Below are 19,000 nucleotides of genomic sequence, written 5' to 3'. Positions count from 1 at the left end.
TATCGGAAAACTTAAGTAATTCATTTTCCGATTTGTGTTTTGAAACACTACTAGAGATTTATTGTCTAAGTAACTAACTTTGAACAAAATAAACAGTAATTCGATGTAGAAATATATTTATTTTGGCAAGGATTCGGCTCGAGTTTGCGGACCTTGGCAAACTGCAGCACACCTTCAGAGTTCGGGAGCCACATTGCGCAACACCAGGTCAAGGGTGGGAAGGTGCCCTCAATTTTGGCAATAACAATTTTATCAGCACATATTCAATGCAAATTTTATTCAACTTGAACGTGATTTGAATTCGTCTATGAAGAATTTTCTAGCGTGTGACATGTATTAAAATAGAATTTGTTAAAAGGATGACAAATTGACAACTGAAAATAATATTTAAAAATATTAAATTAACTTATGTCCGTTCTTGCTCAGATGATTCTACACCTATCCCTAAATATGCATCAATCTATACCTACTTGATATTATAAATGCGAAAGTAACTCTGTCTGTCTGTCTGTTACTCAATCACGCCTTAACTACTGAATCAATTTGCATGAAATTTGGTAAAGAGATATTTTGATACCCGAGAAAGGACATAGGCTACTTTTTACCCCGGGATATAGGATAGGTTTTATCACGGAAATCCCACGGGAACGGGAACTATGCGGGTTTTTCTTTGACTGCGCGGGCGAAGCCGCGGGCGGAAAGCTAGTATCTACATATTACAAGAATTATCATTATAGACTTTTTCATGACTAGAATATAAACCAAAAGCAAAAATTTAGCTATTATACAATACTATAAAAAATGACGTCACACGAATCGCGTTTACGTCACAAAATATGTAAAACTTCGGCTATTAGAACGATAAAATCTTCCTAGAAGTCTGGCGTTCATGTGTACCTATATGAAGGCGTTGTACCGAAAAATCGATTTAATATAATTAAATTAGTGTCTCTAATATACTTAAATTATGTATGCAGACAATTTATTGATATCGACTGACAGTGAGAATCAGTGTTAGCAACCTGAAGTGAGCTGATTATCGTACCAGGGGCGTAAAATTATCGTACATTAGGCGTTTTTGGTTCGAAATTATCGTACTTTTTAGAATAAAGTCAATTATAAATAAATAAATCATATAAATTGTAATATTTATAAGTATGCAAGTTCTCTATAGTTAATCTTTGTTTAACTACCGCTGTCAAATCAACGGGACACTGAATCCCAAACGTTTTACGTGCCTTATTATTCATTATACTCTTTGGTTTTACGCGTGGTACAGACTACAGACCTGAACCGATTCCATTTCCACTTTATGTTCAATAAACGCGCCAAGTTTAAAATTCAATCTGACAAAATTTCACTGTTCCCATGAAAGTTCGATATGAAACACGTCAAAATTTCATATTTGTATGGGTGAAATAATATAAATTCTCGAATTTTGCCTGATAGAAATTATCGTAAAATCAGCGTACGATAATAACATGCTATCGTACATCGTACGTAGGCACCAAATTATCGTGTTTGTACGATAATTATCGTACGGTTGGGAACGCTGGTGAGAATGTGCTCGGGGCGCCAAACCGCTTTTTGTGGCGACTCATACGCCGACCTTGACCTGCCTGATCACTGCCAAACTTGTTACAGGCTAAAAGAAAAAAAACCTTTCGCCATTCATTTTTATCGTTATCATAGTTATTCGAAGCTTATGCAATACTTAGTACATAGTGGTACCTATTGTATACCTATTACGAAACGGGATTCACATTTCGCGCCAACGCGTATACTATAATTTTTTAGAAGTTTCCGAACAAATATTGATAGTTTTTCGGAAGCATCTAAAGTTTGTGTAATATTTTTAACATTTTTTTTAATAAATATGACATACCTAGTACTAAACGTGCAAAGAATACGCAAAGTATAAATTTTCATCTGTAAAACAAGCTAAAAAAAATATATCAACATAAAATGATATCAATTTCATAACATTAGTCGCCATGACTTTTAATCCAATAAAAGTTCATTAAGAATACTCACATGATAATAATTAATATAGTATTTTATTATAGTTGTAGACGATATTATTTGGTAAGACCAAACAAGTTTAGATAATAATATATTTTGTAAGATATTTTGAAATATAATCTGAACCGAACTAAAGTAACTTTTAGATAATTTTTTATTGTTTGTAATATTTTTTATGATTGTGTAATAAAAGATTTAAGGTAGGTAATAAAACTCTATTATAATAATCATATTGGCGTTACAATTATTGCAATGAATTACATTACCTATGTAAGTAGTAAAATCAACAAGGAAAAATTTATTTTACTGGTATTATGAATGTAATTGATTAGTGTAATTTCAACAATTTATTACATACTGTCAATCTCAACAAGTAGGGTGATTGCGCTGGTTTTCGTCCAGTTATGGGAGTTGCCAACTTTGTGATGCGAAATAAATATTTTGGAGCACCCTTCCTTAAACATATAATATTTTTATTTAGTCCTTATATAGTCTTCTTTAAGATGATATTAAGTGAAAATAAATCATTTTGATGTATCTTTTTATTTAAATTATTTTCTGCAAAAGTAGGGTATATGCTAGTTTTCGTCCAAAAAAACTGGTTTTCGTCCTAGTGTAAGCTAGTTTTCGACCACCGTGTAGAAAAAGGAGGGTAGGTCAATTATTAAGTTAAAAACCAATTACAGGTAAATATATACTTTTATTTAATCAACATCACAATTTCTCACTACCTTACAGGTTTATTTTTACTAATAATATTCAATATAACTAGTCAACACTGAGATCTATGTAGCACTTGGCAGTCTTTATATGCGTTAGTGATGACTGTTTAATCATTCGTAATGAAGAAAGGAATGCGTTACTTACAATGTAAATGAATAAAGTAATAATTATAGGACTGAGAAATTACATCAAAAAACAGAAATATTCATTCTAATACTTTGTTTATCAAATGAAACGTACTATATTAAACACAGCCATAATAATACGTTTTAGCTACTAAAATAAACTATACTATACCTTACTGAACTATGCATTATTGTCTTACTGATGCCTTTATTAAAGATTCTTCAGTATACGTAGCGTTTTTTTTTCTAGCTTTCTTAGACTTCTTCGAGGCCATCTAAAAACAATAAGATCTTTCTTAGGATACGTTGAGTAAGTAGAATAAAAAAATATTGCATTGGCAAAACAGACCTAGAATAAAAGATGATACTCAAGTGAATGATACTCAAGAAAAATACAGTGTATTATGTCTGACCTACCCCCATTTATGCTACGAATAATTGACTCTACTTCACATAAGGAGAATGATACATGACTGAATGAATGACAATATTAGGTACCTACAGCACTCTGGCCCTCACCAATTATTATTTATAAGGAAGATACTGAATAGAAAACTTTTCAATACGTAAAAAAGACGAAAAGTAATGCAAAAGAATAGCTATTTTTAATTTTTGTCCACTCCAATACTCATTCATGGACGAAAACTAAAACGTTTAAAGCTAAATTTAGTTTTCGTCCACTTCTTTAAATATTTTTTTATTTTGGCTGCACTGTCAAAGCAGTGGACGGAAACCAAAAAATCTAAACTAATAGCAATAAAGATCACTTCGGGAGAAACTATTCAGTATTTTAAAGGTCCGATAGAGTAAAAAGAACCTAACAAATATTCACGTAGCTGTTTGAGTTTTCGTCCACTTGGACGAAAACCAAATATTTTGAGAATTTGGTAACCTAGTATCCGTCCACTTAATTTTTCGAAGAATATTATAAAAAAAGTATAATAAACACTTCTAATTGCGTTTAATAGGCTTATATCTAAACATACGTACCAAAAACATTACGTAAACTAGCTAAAACAGTGATTTAACTTACCATGAACTTTTCTCGCCGGCAAATTTTTCTCTCGCGCGATGACATCTGCAAGGCACGGATGGGAAGCGGCCACTTTTACGTTAATTTTTTGAACTCTCTTCTTGTCAAATCAAATTTTCATGTTGATAGTACTGTTGCTTACACATTATGGAACGTAAAAAGTGCAAACTTGCGCGGGAAGGTAGGTTTGTATTCAAGTTTCACGCACGTGATTGTAGCAGGTCAGTCAAATGGACGAAAACCGAAACTGGACGGCAAACCAGCGCAATTACCCTAATACCTATTGCCGGTAAAAGACCACGATATGATGATATACCTACTGCTTATACTAAAAGATAATTAATACTGTATAGGTATGTAACTACATCAGATTAAATTCCGTTTCAGTATGTGACAGCAAGTCTTATTCATCAGTGTTTTTAAGATATCACGATATGTCAATGTAGGAGTGGAGCAAATTTCGATATATGCATTGGGTAAAATCGCACCGGGGAAGTACCCACACCACAGATCTGAGTGATATAGTAGCGTTCGTAAACTACTGTGTTTCCGGTTTCGTAAGATGAATAGAGAGAGACGGAGGACGGACCGTTACCTATTCCTTGCCTTTCCCAGTTCTTTCCTTAATATCCCTTAACAATCCTTTCTTTAACCCATATTTTTAAAGAAGGTTATTCATTTGCAGAGGCGTACAAATAGTTTGACGCCTCTGCAAATGTACATGTGCGGTGGTAGCGTTTATCATCAGGAACCAGCTTCTTTACCCACGAAGGTATTATGACAAAACAAAAAAAAATATATTAATATAAAAATTGCAATTTTTAACTATCATTGTATTTGGAAACTAGATATTTTTGGCATTGAAACTCAACTGCAATTTATAGTTGTCACCATTAATAAAAGATACATGAGCTAGACGCTTCCTTGTTGAGATGCAAGGCCATCCTCATCACTTTTATGAGGCTACATTGTGTTAAATAAAGTGCAAATAGATTCTTACATAAATATTTATCTATTCTTTTCAATTTAGTATCGAATTCACGAACACTTCCAATAAGCTAAAACACAATTGAAACTCTATCCAGCTAAAAAGTCAGGGTTAACGACATTACAACTTACGAATGCACTTATTACAGTAGTCAGTATGTTTATTTCTTCCCATGATTCATCATACATTATGATTTGTCTTTCACGTAGGTAGTGTTCTACTCTGTTGGGATTTCCAAACATTGTATTACTTACCACTTAAATAAAGATCTCAGATTCATATGGGGAATGCAATACGAAAGCAGCTGCAGTTGCAATATATTACGTTTTATATATAATTAAAATATTCCATGAATACGATAACAAAATGGTTTACACGTGGATCTCATTTGTCTCTACGTACATCTTTTTCGGAGAAATGTTATCTCTCGATTATCTTTGCCTTCAGAAAGATAACATTTTATTGAGACCGGCTTGCATTGCCATTTATAATAATATTGTTAAGAGTTCCCAATTTAATGTGAATGGAAGGTGAATGGTAATTTAGTTGATAAAATAAAAAAATGATTCATATTCGAAAAAAAAATTAAGAATGTTATGGAATAACTTTTGTCAAATTACAAAATAATTTCAAAGACTTTTTTTCCCCTTTCCATGAATCCTTACACACAAAAATCGACAGCACGAAGAAACCCTATCTATTGTCTCGACGATATTTTCACATAAAGCATAATATTTTGTTTACGGAAGTAATGATAATATAAAACTTAAGGAAATATAATGCGATTATGTGCTTAGTGTTATCTAATATAAATATTTTGTAATTATAATCTTTTGTATACACGTACACTGTACAGTAGTATATTATTTACTTAAACATACCTAGAATTTAATCTCGTATAACAATTTTGTGGTATTTTTTTTTGTTTGGTGTCTCAATGTTACTGTTAGCCAGAAGGGCTTCTATATTTAAACGCAGACGCGTGGGTGAACTGACGGTTCACCCTGGTAAGTGCCAAGTGGTAGCGACATGCTCAAGGGCGTCCCCCCCCCGACGGGGATCTCGAACCTCGGCTTGGGCAGTGGGCTGTCGCTTGAGTGGAGGAGGCCGGATGGGCCCTAGTCGGACGGGAGTTGTGTGGTATTGTTTACAAAACATTGTATGGACAAATTCTGTGGAAAAATATAACACGAACGATTGTTTTCAATTCTGAAAGATAATGCTTAACAATAGCTTAAGAAAATCCCATTAATAGGCTATTAGAAAAAATATATAAACCTGATGGTTTAGAAAAGAATCAAATAACAATTGTTTTTATCTTTACATCTCGGTGTAACAGGTAATTGCATTCAACGCATTTTACATACAAATTATACGACAAAAATAAATCACTGGATATGGCAATGAAAATCTAATGCTACAAGTTACAATGCTATCGCAATATTCCTTGATGTAGCCTCATTTGTGTCAAGATATCAATTACTCAATCGCAAGGTTAGAAAACGTGTTATGCAGGTAAAGCATATTGCATTTCCTGTGAGAGCATATGATTAGCGAATGTGTTACATAAGCGTGCGCGAGACGTCGAGCGGCGCCGACATTACCCTAAGGTCAAGGCAAGAACTATTATCCTTGTAACGTCATGCAGTTACATAAGCCAGTGCATGTAGCGTTTTATACTCGGCTTTAATTCTCGTTTTGTGTAAAATAGCTATCTTTTTTGCTGTAAATTGTAGTCAATTCTGCAATTCCCTCGGTTTATTCGAGCACGCAAACGTTCGTTCATTGTTTCTACCCATATGGTATGAAACAGGGCATTGGAAATTTTCAAAAAGAAACGGGCAATTTATGTCAAGATAAAAAGTCAGTCTTTATGGAAAAGATCGCGAAAGGGCGTTTACAAAAACGTCTAGACTATTGTCTATCGGTCAAATGTCATTGTATCTTAAATTGTAGGTACGACTGCAGATAAACAATAAAAATAATTTAAAAATAGCTTTTTGAAAGTTCAAAGGCACATGAATATGATATTAATATATTTTATTGAACTCATATAAAGTTATTTTGGTGTATTTAATAAAAGTGACTTAAATGTATAATAGTCTGGTGCTTTTTTCATTAAAGGTAGATTAAAAATATTAGATATGTTTTATTAGATCTAAATTTAAGCTTTTTCTTTATAAGTCTAAAATGTATATAATTAACTATGTTGTCTTAGGTTGTCTTATATCTTCTTAATATAAATCTCGTGTCATGTTTGTCCTCAATGGACTCCTAAACCACTTAACCGATTATAATAAAATTCGCACACCATGTGTGATGTGCAGTTCGATCCAACTTGAGAGATAGGATAGTTTTTATCCTGGAAATCTCACAGGAAAGGGAACTATGCGGGGTTTTCTCTGGAAACGCGGGCGAAGCCGCGGGCGGAAAGCTAGTAGGTATATAAAAATGAAACCCGTAATTCGCGTTGTCACGGCATCACGTGTGAAAGGCGAAGCCGGGGCGGACCGCTAGTATTTTCATAAAACTGCTGTCCTGTCTGTATTATGAAAAATTGTATACTGAAAAATTAAAAAATAATTCCGGAGATCCTTTGACCTATAAATCTTGAACGTGCAAATCAGAACAATATTTGTTTTTTACCTGGTTCATAACAATGATTAGATAATTAATTTGTGATCTAATTATAAGCTCATGCTTGCTCTCTTTTGTAAACAAACGTTACACGTGTCATTACTAATTATTATCGAATCCAACGCTACTATTAAAAAATAATAATTAAAATTCGCCCATTTGCTTCATTATTCTTGTTTTATCAGAGCTAATAGCCATATTTTTAACATTTTTATGATAAAATAGTTCAAGAATGAGTATTAAGCTAAGTTTATGTCCGTCATTTTCCTTATTCTATAAATTATAAATTAACAAAGTGGTAATCATAAAATAAAATTTTCAAATAGCAATTTTGAAAAATTTTAACTTTACATTTGTGTTTAAATTCAACACGGATACATGCAACCAAATTAAATATTATTTATCAATATACCAATAAATTAACCAATATTCATAATACTTCCGCCTAATTAAATGTTCCAATATATGTGCCATCACGCTGCCTAATCGTGGAGAAGTAGGACAATCGCATCGCCAGCATAAATACTGGGTCAAATGTAATGCTGACAAGAGGCGATGCATTTTATGCGATATCACATGGACTGTCACGTGCGTTAGATTAGTACATGGTTAGTGCAAAGATGAGACCTTGAAATTGGCCAGAGAGCATCTGCGACATGATAATACGCGATATTGACCCGATTGCGAGCTGGGTACGTAAACAATGGTGTTATTAGTTTCCCAGTTTTATTTATAGTTAAATGAGTATTAAAACGTGTTAAGATGTGATTTTAGATGAGGATAGGTATTTTTTTTGCAATGTAGTTGCATAAATATAGAGTTTTCCTTGTTTTTTTCGGGTTTTGGTAAACTGAGGTAAGCGTAGCCTACAAATCAATATTTCGAAATGAACCAGTGTTAACTGTAAACAATATTTTAATTCGATTTAGTTTATTTTAATGATATTATATAATTTCTGATAACTAGAGATTTGATAATATTTATTTATAGGGAAAACATAAATTGAATTGGCATTTGAATTTATATCATTTCAGTCACATAAATTATAAAATGAAAGACACTAAAATAAATAAATCCTATAAACACCGTGTGTTTTCGAAATTTGCGATTGAGTATTTTGTTATTTAAACATTTTATCATAGTATGTGAAGTTCAAAGAAGGTGTGACGGATCTATTCAACTGACGACAACAGCTGCTTCATTTTCTCGAACAAATCAGAATCTATCTAGCCACTTAAATTAGAAATGGAGATATAATTCAATTGTATTATTATGTAACATTGTATTGACTATTGATCGAGGTTTGTATAGAAATACCTGGTTATCCTTATACACGTATCAATGCCGAGGCTGGTCTATAAAAAGATCTATTAAAATAACTTTGTAGGTAACAGAATCATTTGTAAATATTTTTTATATTGTATTGATTGAAGATTAATTCAAACAGGGACATTTACTTATCTCTAAAAGCAACATCTATTTAGTATAGATTTATAAACGATCACACATGGAGACGATTAACAATTATTGATTAACGTATCAATGTGACTTTAGTAAACATTCATATTCATTATAGATAGAATATCATAAATACTAATTAAATGAATCTATTTAGCGTGGTAGTAGATCGTATGGATACTGTGGGAATAAATATTGTGTTGTGCAAAATTAAAAAAGTTTTTATTAGACGTACTGTATCTACACAATTAAGCTGATGGTGAAATAGCCTAAAGCTTAGTTTGCGGGCTGCGCCATATGTTAGAAAACACTATCTGGTTAGATCGTGAAATTTTAGGAAAGAAACTTTAACTTGGGTGATTTATCTTGAAAGTAAGTTTTATAAAAGTAAAATGAATTGAATGAAATCATTTGCTCTAAGACATTGCTAATAATTTTAAATATTCCAATATTTAGCAATGTGTATACAATTTTAATATCAGTGACCGTGACTTTAATACTAAGAGAGGACGATCAGTTTGGCAACGTTTGGAGTTACGCCATGTCGGATAGCAACACGCATACGTTATGCGGCGGGCCCTAAGCGCTAGTCTCCAAAACGAAACAAAAAAATTACGAAGGGTCCCATACATTACCACACAAACACCGACTGAATGCGAATGCCCGAATTTAAACTGCCGAAATACAATAGACTAAGAACGTTGTCCGTTGTGTAATACCGAGCTTGGCCCTTGCGAAACTGTCTGTGCGTAAGGTCACTACTCACTAACGTCATTTAATTTCGCACGCTTTCATAACATTTGACTTAAACGACCTCTGAAGATATTAATATAAGTTCGCTAATAATATGTTAAATAGGGATAAACTTAGACCGGCACCTATTGACGACATTAGAAATCAATAAATTAGCATATTTAAAATTCTGCAATCTTCCGCACATGCAAAAACGCCGCCTTTTAAAATTATAGATATGTACTCTCCGAATAGACAAATAATAACTAGGTCTGGCCAATTAATTGTAGGCTTTATATTAAAACGTGTGTGTTAAATATTTTTTGTTATTGTATCAGATAAGTTATTGAAGTGAAACTTCTTTATGGGTTGGAAAAAAATTTAGTGTAACATTTTTTCGTTACGCGTGACATTTTTCCGTTACGCGCCATCTTTTTTTTATCCCTACCACGCGTGATTTGACGTATTTCTGTAAAGCTGCATACTTATAGTAAATTATTTTTTTAAAAATAAGGTCATAAAGAAGTTTCACTTCTTACGTGTGTACACAAGTACACACACACATTTTTATTTGTAATAATATAAACAAGCTATAGGAAAACTCATGTGTTTCAGTTCAGATTATTATGATAGTTGTACGTTTTACGAGTTTCTTAAGATTTTATGTTGTCTAGACTCAGCGCCTAGGTTTATTTTTAGAATCCTACGTTACGTGTCTGTTATTTTTCTAGAAGATTCTTAAGATATTTTTTTACAAAAATGTTCAGGTTAAAATTACTGTTATGTATATATATATATGTGTAATTGTATTGTGATATTGCCTCGAGTAAGGCTTGTTCTCCAAAGAAATAATTCTTAAATTATGACGTTTTTGAATTTATTCAAAAATTTGTACATAAATGAATACGGCATTGACCCAGCAAGTTTTATTTATTTTGATATAATAATAGTAATACATAGACAAACCAGTAGTAATATTTTCCCGCATTAGGCATTAACAGTAAATTTGTCAGTAATGAATTTCAGTAAATATGCGTACTAAACGACCTCTATTCCTACACTACTACACAAACTTATTTATAAATCCTTATTTTCCTTGCAATTGCGTAATCCGACATCATATAGAAATAGGTATTATGTAATTTGAATAACAATCTTGTCAATGACATTGTAACGATTCAAAATAAAATCTTGTTTATGGTTGAATGGATAAAATAATCAAAAGAAAAATGCGGAGGTCATTGTGACGTCATGCGGAGGCGCAGGGCCAGGGATACAATTCATCCCTTACGACCTTGGCGCTCTGTTCGACACTGATTTACACGTGGCAACTTAAAGGGCAGCTGTTTAGTAATTTATAGCTGATATTATTATACGTCCTATAATCATATCCTTCCTATAATATTATAAATGCGAAAGTATGTGAGGATGGATGTATGTGTATGTATGTATATCTATATTTGTTACTTTTTCACGCAAATACTACAAAACCGAATAGGTACACTGAAATTTAGAACACATTTAGAGGGTATCTTTTCTTTGAAAATGCGGGCGAAGCCGCGGGCGGATAGCTAGTATATTAGTATATTATATGGGAATGTGTAAATGGTTTGCTTTATTAACTACGGCATGTTAAAAACCTTGTATGACTCATTAGCAACAGCAAGGATGTAGACCAAACACAGAATCTGTTATTCCAAGCATGGATACAATTCACCATAAATTTATATGATTGTTTAACTTACATTATAGATATAGTTAGTTAAAATATTACTGGATTAAAAGGGACACTAGAAACTACACGTTATTAATTAAAATATAGCTACTGGCAATCTCCTATATTTTGACCAAATAAATTACCTAACAATAATATCACATCATCAAATATTATTATACATATCATCAAATATTATGTGCGATTTGGTCTTGAAAATAAGTTCAATATAAGAAAATTCTAATAACTCTCGCACAACACACACAAATTGGAATTATATTCTCATTTAAATTATAACTTCTAATCAGTTCAACTGCCCCTTAAATCCTTGAACTTGTCATAAAAGGTCAGATCGATTAAATAACGTTGAATGCCTCCCTTCTGCCCTTTGAATTCCAAATCTCAAGGTCAACAGCATTAATTCATTCTCGGGCTTATATAACATCAATGCCTTTATACTATTTATTAATAAATAAAAACCGGTGTATCAGTTCAATACACCCTTTATGTGACCGAAGTTCTTTAACGGCATACAAAATAATAATAATTTAAGGGGAAGATTAACAATAACGAAAAAACGTATTTATTTAAAAATTTATTTAAAAATTACATATTAGGTCACGAATTACAATTTTTTCGTTACAGAAAAATGGAATTAAAGCATTATATAATAATGATTACAATTAATAAGTAGAAATAATTGGAATAATATCAAAACATTAATTATTTCATTTCGATGTCACATTACTTAAACTAAAATATAATCAAGAATAGTCAAAATTATTATAAGTCATGAAATGATCCGATCAACGTAGACCAAAAAAGGTGGGGTTGCATACATTATTCCATAGTGATATTCTTTTTGTCCCAAGTTCGAGTGGGTCTTTCCACATTTTCACCTTAATAAATTGAAGGTGTTCCCAGTATACATAAAAATTTCCAGCTCTATGGGAATTTACGCAACGATGAAAGTTTACATTGACCGGAATAAAAATAAAAGAAAATCTTAATATTATCTAAGAGTGCGCCTTGCATGCAGCGGACGGCATTACGATATTAGGAGAAAATTCTTGTAAATAATCGAGTATATAAAATGTAGAGTAAAATAAAGTACCATAGAGCATTTTTTTGAATATAAATAAAATATGATAATACTGCACATTATTGAAAAAAAAATCCTGACAAGTCATCAACGCACGCACTCACCATCTTTATATTTGAAGACGGCCATACTTATTCTAAATTAATCGAAAATAAAAAGACACAATCAAAATTTATTGAAATTTTGTGCACAGTGCACTAACTTATTAATTGAAATAAAAATTAAAAAAAATTGTCAAGTTACTTAAAACTATCCTTAATCTAATACATCAAAATAAGAAAAAAAAAATGTCATATTGGTAAAAAAGTTGCCTCGTTGGCACTTAAAACTAATTCTAATAATAAAATGAAACAGAAAAAATGGAAGATTTCATATTGCTGCTTAATGCATTTGTCATCACATATCACTGGGACACTCACAGAAGATACTTTATTAAAATTATTGGTCACTGGGAACTTATTATATGTAGCTCATTCACTGAGTATTTGAAAACTGCAAATGTATTCTGTGCACGAAAATACATTTCCGTTAGTATGGTTATATAATCCGATGGTAAAACTAAACCAACAGGGAATATGATACATACAAGATGGAAAATACCATATTGAGTGCAGATTTAAGTACAATTGCCTGAGACTAATGCATTAAGCACCACCATGGTTTAAGTAACCAACTTCTTAAACACAAGCTTGTACGACAGCGGGGCATGGGTAGTGCCGAACGTTCCCTCAAGATCAGGAATAGCTTCTCCTTCTGGCATCGCAATCTCATAATGGTTCATCAAATTGGCGAAGAACAAAAACAGTTCCATTCTAGCCAGTTGCTCTCCAAGACAAACTCGACGACCAACTCCAAAAGGCATAAAGTAATCCGGAATAAAAACCTTTCCATTCTTGAGGAATCGCTCCGGTATAAATTTTTCCGGTTCAGGAAAGAGCTCCGGGTCCATGTTCATTTTATTAATCAGAGGTACGATGATGGTGCCAGCTGGAATCATGTAACCGTTGATTTCCCATTTCCTATAAAAATACACAATACTTGTCAATTTAAATTATTTTGAAATAATTTTTTTGTACCTTCCAAAATCTCTTTTTGTATGAAATAGCAATGACAACCCAATGAATTTGATTAAAGCTTGCAAATTAACGTAACGTATCGTAAAACCTTAAAACTAACATCAACATTATATTAATTTTAGAATGACGAAGTTGTTCTGTAGAAGCTTTTGCCCTATACCTTATCTTACTCACTGCTTACTTTAAACGTGCTCCTTGTAATTTTAATCAATTTCACAAGACAATTTTAATTACAAAATTTACCTGAGGTTCACGTGAGATGTTCCGAGGGGTACAACAGACACTCTACGAAGAGTTTCAAAAATGACAGCTTCCACGTACGGTAACGCCAAACGATCTTCCAAGGTCACCAGATTCCCTACTCCCACAACCTCTGCTAGATCAGACCGCACTTTCGCTGCAACTTCGGGTTCCTTCAGCATGATAATGAGGATCCACACGATAGCAGTTCTTGATGTCTCCATTCCCGCGGAAAAAAGGTCGTTCATCACTTGCACCACTTGCTGCACTGGGGGAACATAAATATCCAAATAAAATTTCGTCGTGACTATTATATTAATAATATTAGCCTTTTATTATCAACCAAATGATGCTTTAAGAGAAGATAATCCTTTTTTAAGCATTTTTATCGATGGGCCATAAGCTTTGTGAAGTCTATCCCTGTATTTAAGACTTACCTTTGCAATTATCCTTGAAGATGGACGGCAATAAATCATTGTCCTTCTCTTTTTGGATTTGAACAACGTAATAGTCCAAAAGATCTTCGGGTTCATAATGTCCGATTCTTTTATTCAAGTATTTCTCTTCTCTTTTCTTAAGGTGATGCTCGTGAAAATTGCAGATATCGTTCAAGTTTGCTTGTATTTCTTTTAAAACAGCCATTTTCCCCGGCAATTTCTGTAATTGAAACAATTAGGAACTTAGATTAAATGCGTAACTAAAAATTTATATTAGTTTATTTATTTTATTCGTAGAATTTTATCTGATTTTATTTGTTAGTAAAATAATATATTTTTAATCCTCATTCCAAAAAATAATAATTTAAACATGTTGCCCATAAAGTAAAGCATAGAAGACACAAAAAGTGATTTGAGAATTTGTAATTAATTATCACGTCAAATTTTCAGTTTTGAAATTTCAGTTCGTTTTTAGATAAATGACCAAACTTACCATATAATGAGACAAATGCTCTCCAATATGCACTGATCCATACAGCTTCATTCCTCTCGAAATACGCTCATTAAACAACTCGAAATTAGGGTCATTTTCCTCAAAGCGAAAGCTCATCATCAATTGGCAAATGATATTGTGCATGTGCCTACCGAAAACAAGAACGGGATCTAATGCTTGGCCTTTTCGGTTTTCCAGTTGAGACAAAAATTCTTCTATTTCAGCCTGAAATTCAAAAAAGCAACGTATCATACATGTACATTACTTGAATAATTATGCAATGGCGTGAGCTAAAAAGTAATAAAATGTACTAAGTGTTCATTATCACAAATAACTGTAACTATAGATTCCTTAGTAATACATTTGTAGTTTATCGTTCAAAATATATCCTGAATATCTAACATTATTTACAGGTAATTATGGTTGAATATATTTGTAAAAAATTACACACAATTATAAACTTTTCGAAGCGCTGGTTTGTCCATAATTTGACTCCGAGGGCTCTGAATTTTTCATGAAGAAATTGACGTTGACGCTTCCAAAGTTCACCCTCGCTGAGAATAATTCCTGCAATTATTTAAATTCTCAATCAACCAATTTGCTAAACATTATTTTAAAAATGAAAATCGTCGACTAATCTTTGATATTCCATTTCTTTCAAAAGGAATATATTTTTTGTATTAGCAATTTGTTTTCTTAGGTGAAGGGTAAAATTATTGCAATTACCAAAATGGATCGAAGCAAGTACGTCTTACATTCTACCTTATTATATTTCGAAATTATGATCAGAAACATCTATATACCATCAAAATATGTGTTTTTTTTTTAATATATTTACGTACCAAAACCTCCGAGCAAATTGTTAAGCGGGGTGTGGGGACGGCCAGTTGAGTCAAGTCTATTAAAAACATCCCGCAATATCTTCGGCGAACCAATGCAAACTACCAGATTAGAGCCAAGTTTCAAGGAGAATAAATCGCCATAGCGGGCCGCGAGAGAGAGATACCAGGAATGTGGTGCACCTTGGCTCATCCAGGGGAGGCAACCCAATATGGGCAAACCCCATGGTCCTGAAATTTGTTAAGTGTGTTTGTGTAATTAGTTTATCTTTAGAAAAAGTTTTGCATTGGATTTTTCAAGTACGGTATTAGTTTATTCACAAGAAATATTTCGTAATTTACAGGTAAATTCATAGAATATTTCAAGTAAGTAGGGTAAACCACCCAATTATTGGCACTTTAAGCAGCTACTTCACAAAACCGGTGAAATTTGCATGAACAATTATGTTTTAATTAAGAAAAAAACATTTATACTGATATTCTAATCTATGGAGAATATTATAACGTACTTTTCAATTTTAAATTAAATCGCTTTATTTAATATAGTGAACATTTAATAGAAAAACCTAAAATACCAGTTGCTGGCATAGTCAAACCTTTTATTGGCAGTGATTGTTACCTATTATTGTCACTATTCAAGACTAAAAAATATTTACTAGATCGTAGGGCTTTCAAAGTGTGTACTATGACATTTTAAAGTTAATTTGTACCATTCATAAATTGACAGAAATTAATTTTGAAATAAACAAAACAAAAGACTTTGTTAAAAGAAATGTCACATTTATTTGTAGAGGAACATACCATTTCAGTTGGAACGCTTATTTTTAAATATGGTTTTAGACAACCAAAAAACCTACTTAAATAAAATATAGAACAATTTTAGCTTACGATTATCTTACATTTAATTAAATTACAGCTCTGGTTGAATGAGATCATAAGTAATTTTTAAGTTTCAATAAACATTTTTGTGTGCCAATAAAATGGATAAACAGATTTTTAACAGCCCAATTGTTGGCATACCACAAATAACTAAAAGTTGGCGGTTAAATTTTAAAATAATGTTTAAAAAAGGCAGTTCATACATTCAATAATATGACAAAATGAATGTGCATACGAAAAACACAACGGAATTGCAATTTCTTTTGAGTTCATGATAGCTCTTACCTTAGTAAAAAACGAATATTTTGAATATTTTTGCCACACAAGTCCCGGCTTGTCAAACAGATGGTTGATACGCCGCAATATTTTAAGAAATAAAGAACATTGTTTGCTAGTTGAGTAAAGAATGATACGCTACTTATTAATTTCTACTACAAAATTTATATTGGCTACAAAAAAATCTTAATTTTCTTAAAAAACTGGAGCATGCCAATAAATTGGTAGAGTGCCAATAATAGGGTGGTTTACCCTACCTATATTGATATTTTTGATAAACTGCGGTTAAATAAAGACATTTTATTATTCATGAAAAACATTAGCATAACGATTTTTATGATAAACTAGCGGTCCGCCCCGGCTTCGCCCGTGGTACATGTTTACGCTTTCTCTACATAAGAACCATCCTCGTACTTCAAGAAATATAATAAAAAAATAACTATCGAAATCAGTTCAGCCGTTCTCGAGTTATGCGCTTACCAACACATTTTGCGATTCATTTTTATATATAAGATCATGTAAAGTAAAAATACTGTAAACAATAATATTAAAAGAATTGCAAATAGTAAATATGTAGATTTTTATATGTTCTAGGCTCTAGCTGACGCTATAGATGACGCTATAGACGCTGATGTTATAGATACTTTTCTGAACAGAATTATCCGTCCTAGGTCTTTTTAAGTTCATGGATGAGACACTTAAGTATATGTAAATGCACACTAATTTGGATGTTTAAATCAAATTTATAGAAGGGATGAAGTTTCAAAGGTAGTTTAAATAAATATGACTGGTAAATAATCTTAGATAATCCATCACTTGTGTAGTAGAAAAATCAGAATTGTCGAACTTATTTTTATATGTTCATATAAAAAAAAACAAATGAACTTACCAGGAGGGAGCTTTTTCAAATACTTGATTTTCTGTATTACATGACAGGAAATTAAAGCCGTAACGAGCACCACCAATGTACAACGTATTATAGTTTGCAAACTTATACTAGAAATATACGCCCACGTATATTCTAGTATGAATAAAATCATTTTGAATTAAAAATCGTCAAATTAAGGGGGGATTAAAATGGATACATTTAATTAAATTATTTTAGCGACCGTAATGGCCGCAGTCAATTATGTAAAAACAATCAGAACACCCGCAATTAACTCAAATATTTATGATAAGTTAATTCAAGATACCCTCTTTTTAATTCATAAATCTGCACGATAAGTAATTACTGTACTACTAAAGTAGTTTATGCGTAATAGATGAGTATGAAGGTTTGTATGCGATTTATGTTCTACGATGACAATGAAACGTGCCTAACAATGAATTTATATAAAACCGCGGAAGGCGTGTCATCTTATCGATCTCTGCATATTATGTTGATCGCTGATAAACTTCCTTGAACCAATCGCGAATAGTATATTCTCATTAATTACAATGTTTTCTAAGTAAATAGGACTATGTACAACACGTAATTATAAGTACCTACCACAGCATCACTCAGCGGCGTTGATGTCTGACTAATAGGGCATTCACATCTGTTTTTATTGATTTTAGCACCTACTACTTACTAGGTACTTTGAAAATACTATAGCTTTTCATTTTATCTTACATCGATTTTGTTTACATTTATAAATAAAATTATTGGAATTGGCAAACCAAGATGGATTGTTGATGTTATTCTAAGATGAAATATTTCGTTAGACAAATATAAACATTCCATTACATCAACTTATATCTTAAAAATAAACATACAAGGTATTTCGCCGAGATCACTTCTCCGAATACAACTCGCTGCATTTTAAGATACGAGAAGAATCCATGTAACAATCTATAAATAGACAATAGTTATACAATTATTAATCGTTGTGCAAAATATTACAACATACCTACTAAATATATGTATGTACCTTCCTTGTACCTTTTATAGCTTTAGCTTATTATTATTCTGTGTTTTAGCTGAGAAAAAGTTGGAATAGTGCTAATTTTTGCGATGGTAACATCGACTCAGTATGGAGGCATGCCCTGAATGCCCTTACAACCTTATTAACTTCGAGAATGTGAGTGTAAATAAGGGAAAGGTGCGCCATATTATATTATGTATTATTAGAAACTAAAATACTTGTTTAATACCTGAACGAACACAAGTAATCAAACAAAACTAGCCATACCATTACCATTACCATACCATTTTTAATTAATAAAAGTGGCAAAAAATACGGACAC

The 19,000-nt window shown here is 32.1% G+C and overlaps 1 protein-coding gene across 1 annotated transcript; it reads right to left on the bottom strand.

Moving 5' to 3' along the window:
• Positions 1-12,058: 12,058 nt before the first annotated feature.
• LOC149905777 (cytochrome P450 18a1-like) lies at positions 12,059-18,275 on the bottom strand. Its single transcript, XM_090105397.1, has 7 exons — positions 17,664-18,275; positions 15,623-15,850; positions 15,232-15,347; positions 14,781-15,005; positions 14,288-14,507; positions 13,854-14,118; positions 12,059-13,553 (listed from the first exon to the last, which is right to left on the bottom strand). The coding sequence occupies exons 1-7, from the start codon at positions 17,812-17,814 to the stop codon at positions 13,196-13,198; spliced, it is 1,563 nt and encodes a 520-aa protein (XP_089961523.1). The 5' UTR covers positions 17,815-18,275; the 3' UTR covers positions 12,059-13,195.
• Positions 18,276-19,000: the final 725 nt, after the last annotated feature.

This window comes from Colias eurytheme, chromosome 9, assembly GCF_061535395.1.
Source record: "Colias eurytheme isolate Ceu_HAF_F1 chromosome 9, ilColEury1 Martin Lab GWU primary, whole genome shotgun sequence".
Classification (NCBI taxonomy): Eukaryota; Metazoa; Arthropoda; class Insecta; order Lepidoptera; family Pieridae; genus Colias; species Colias eurytheme.
This window is presented reverse-complemented; position numbering and strand designations above follow the sequence as displayed.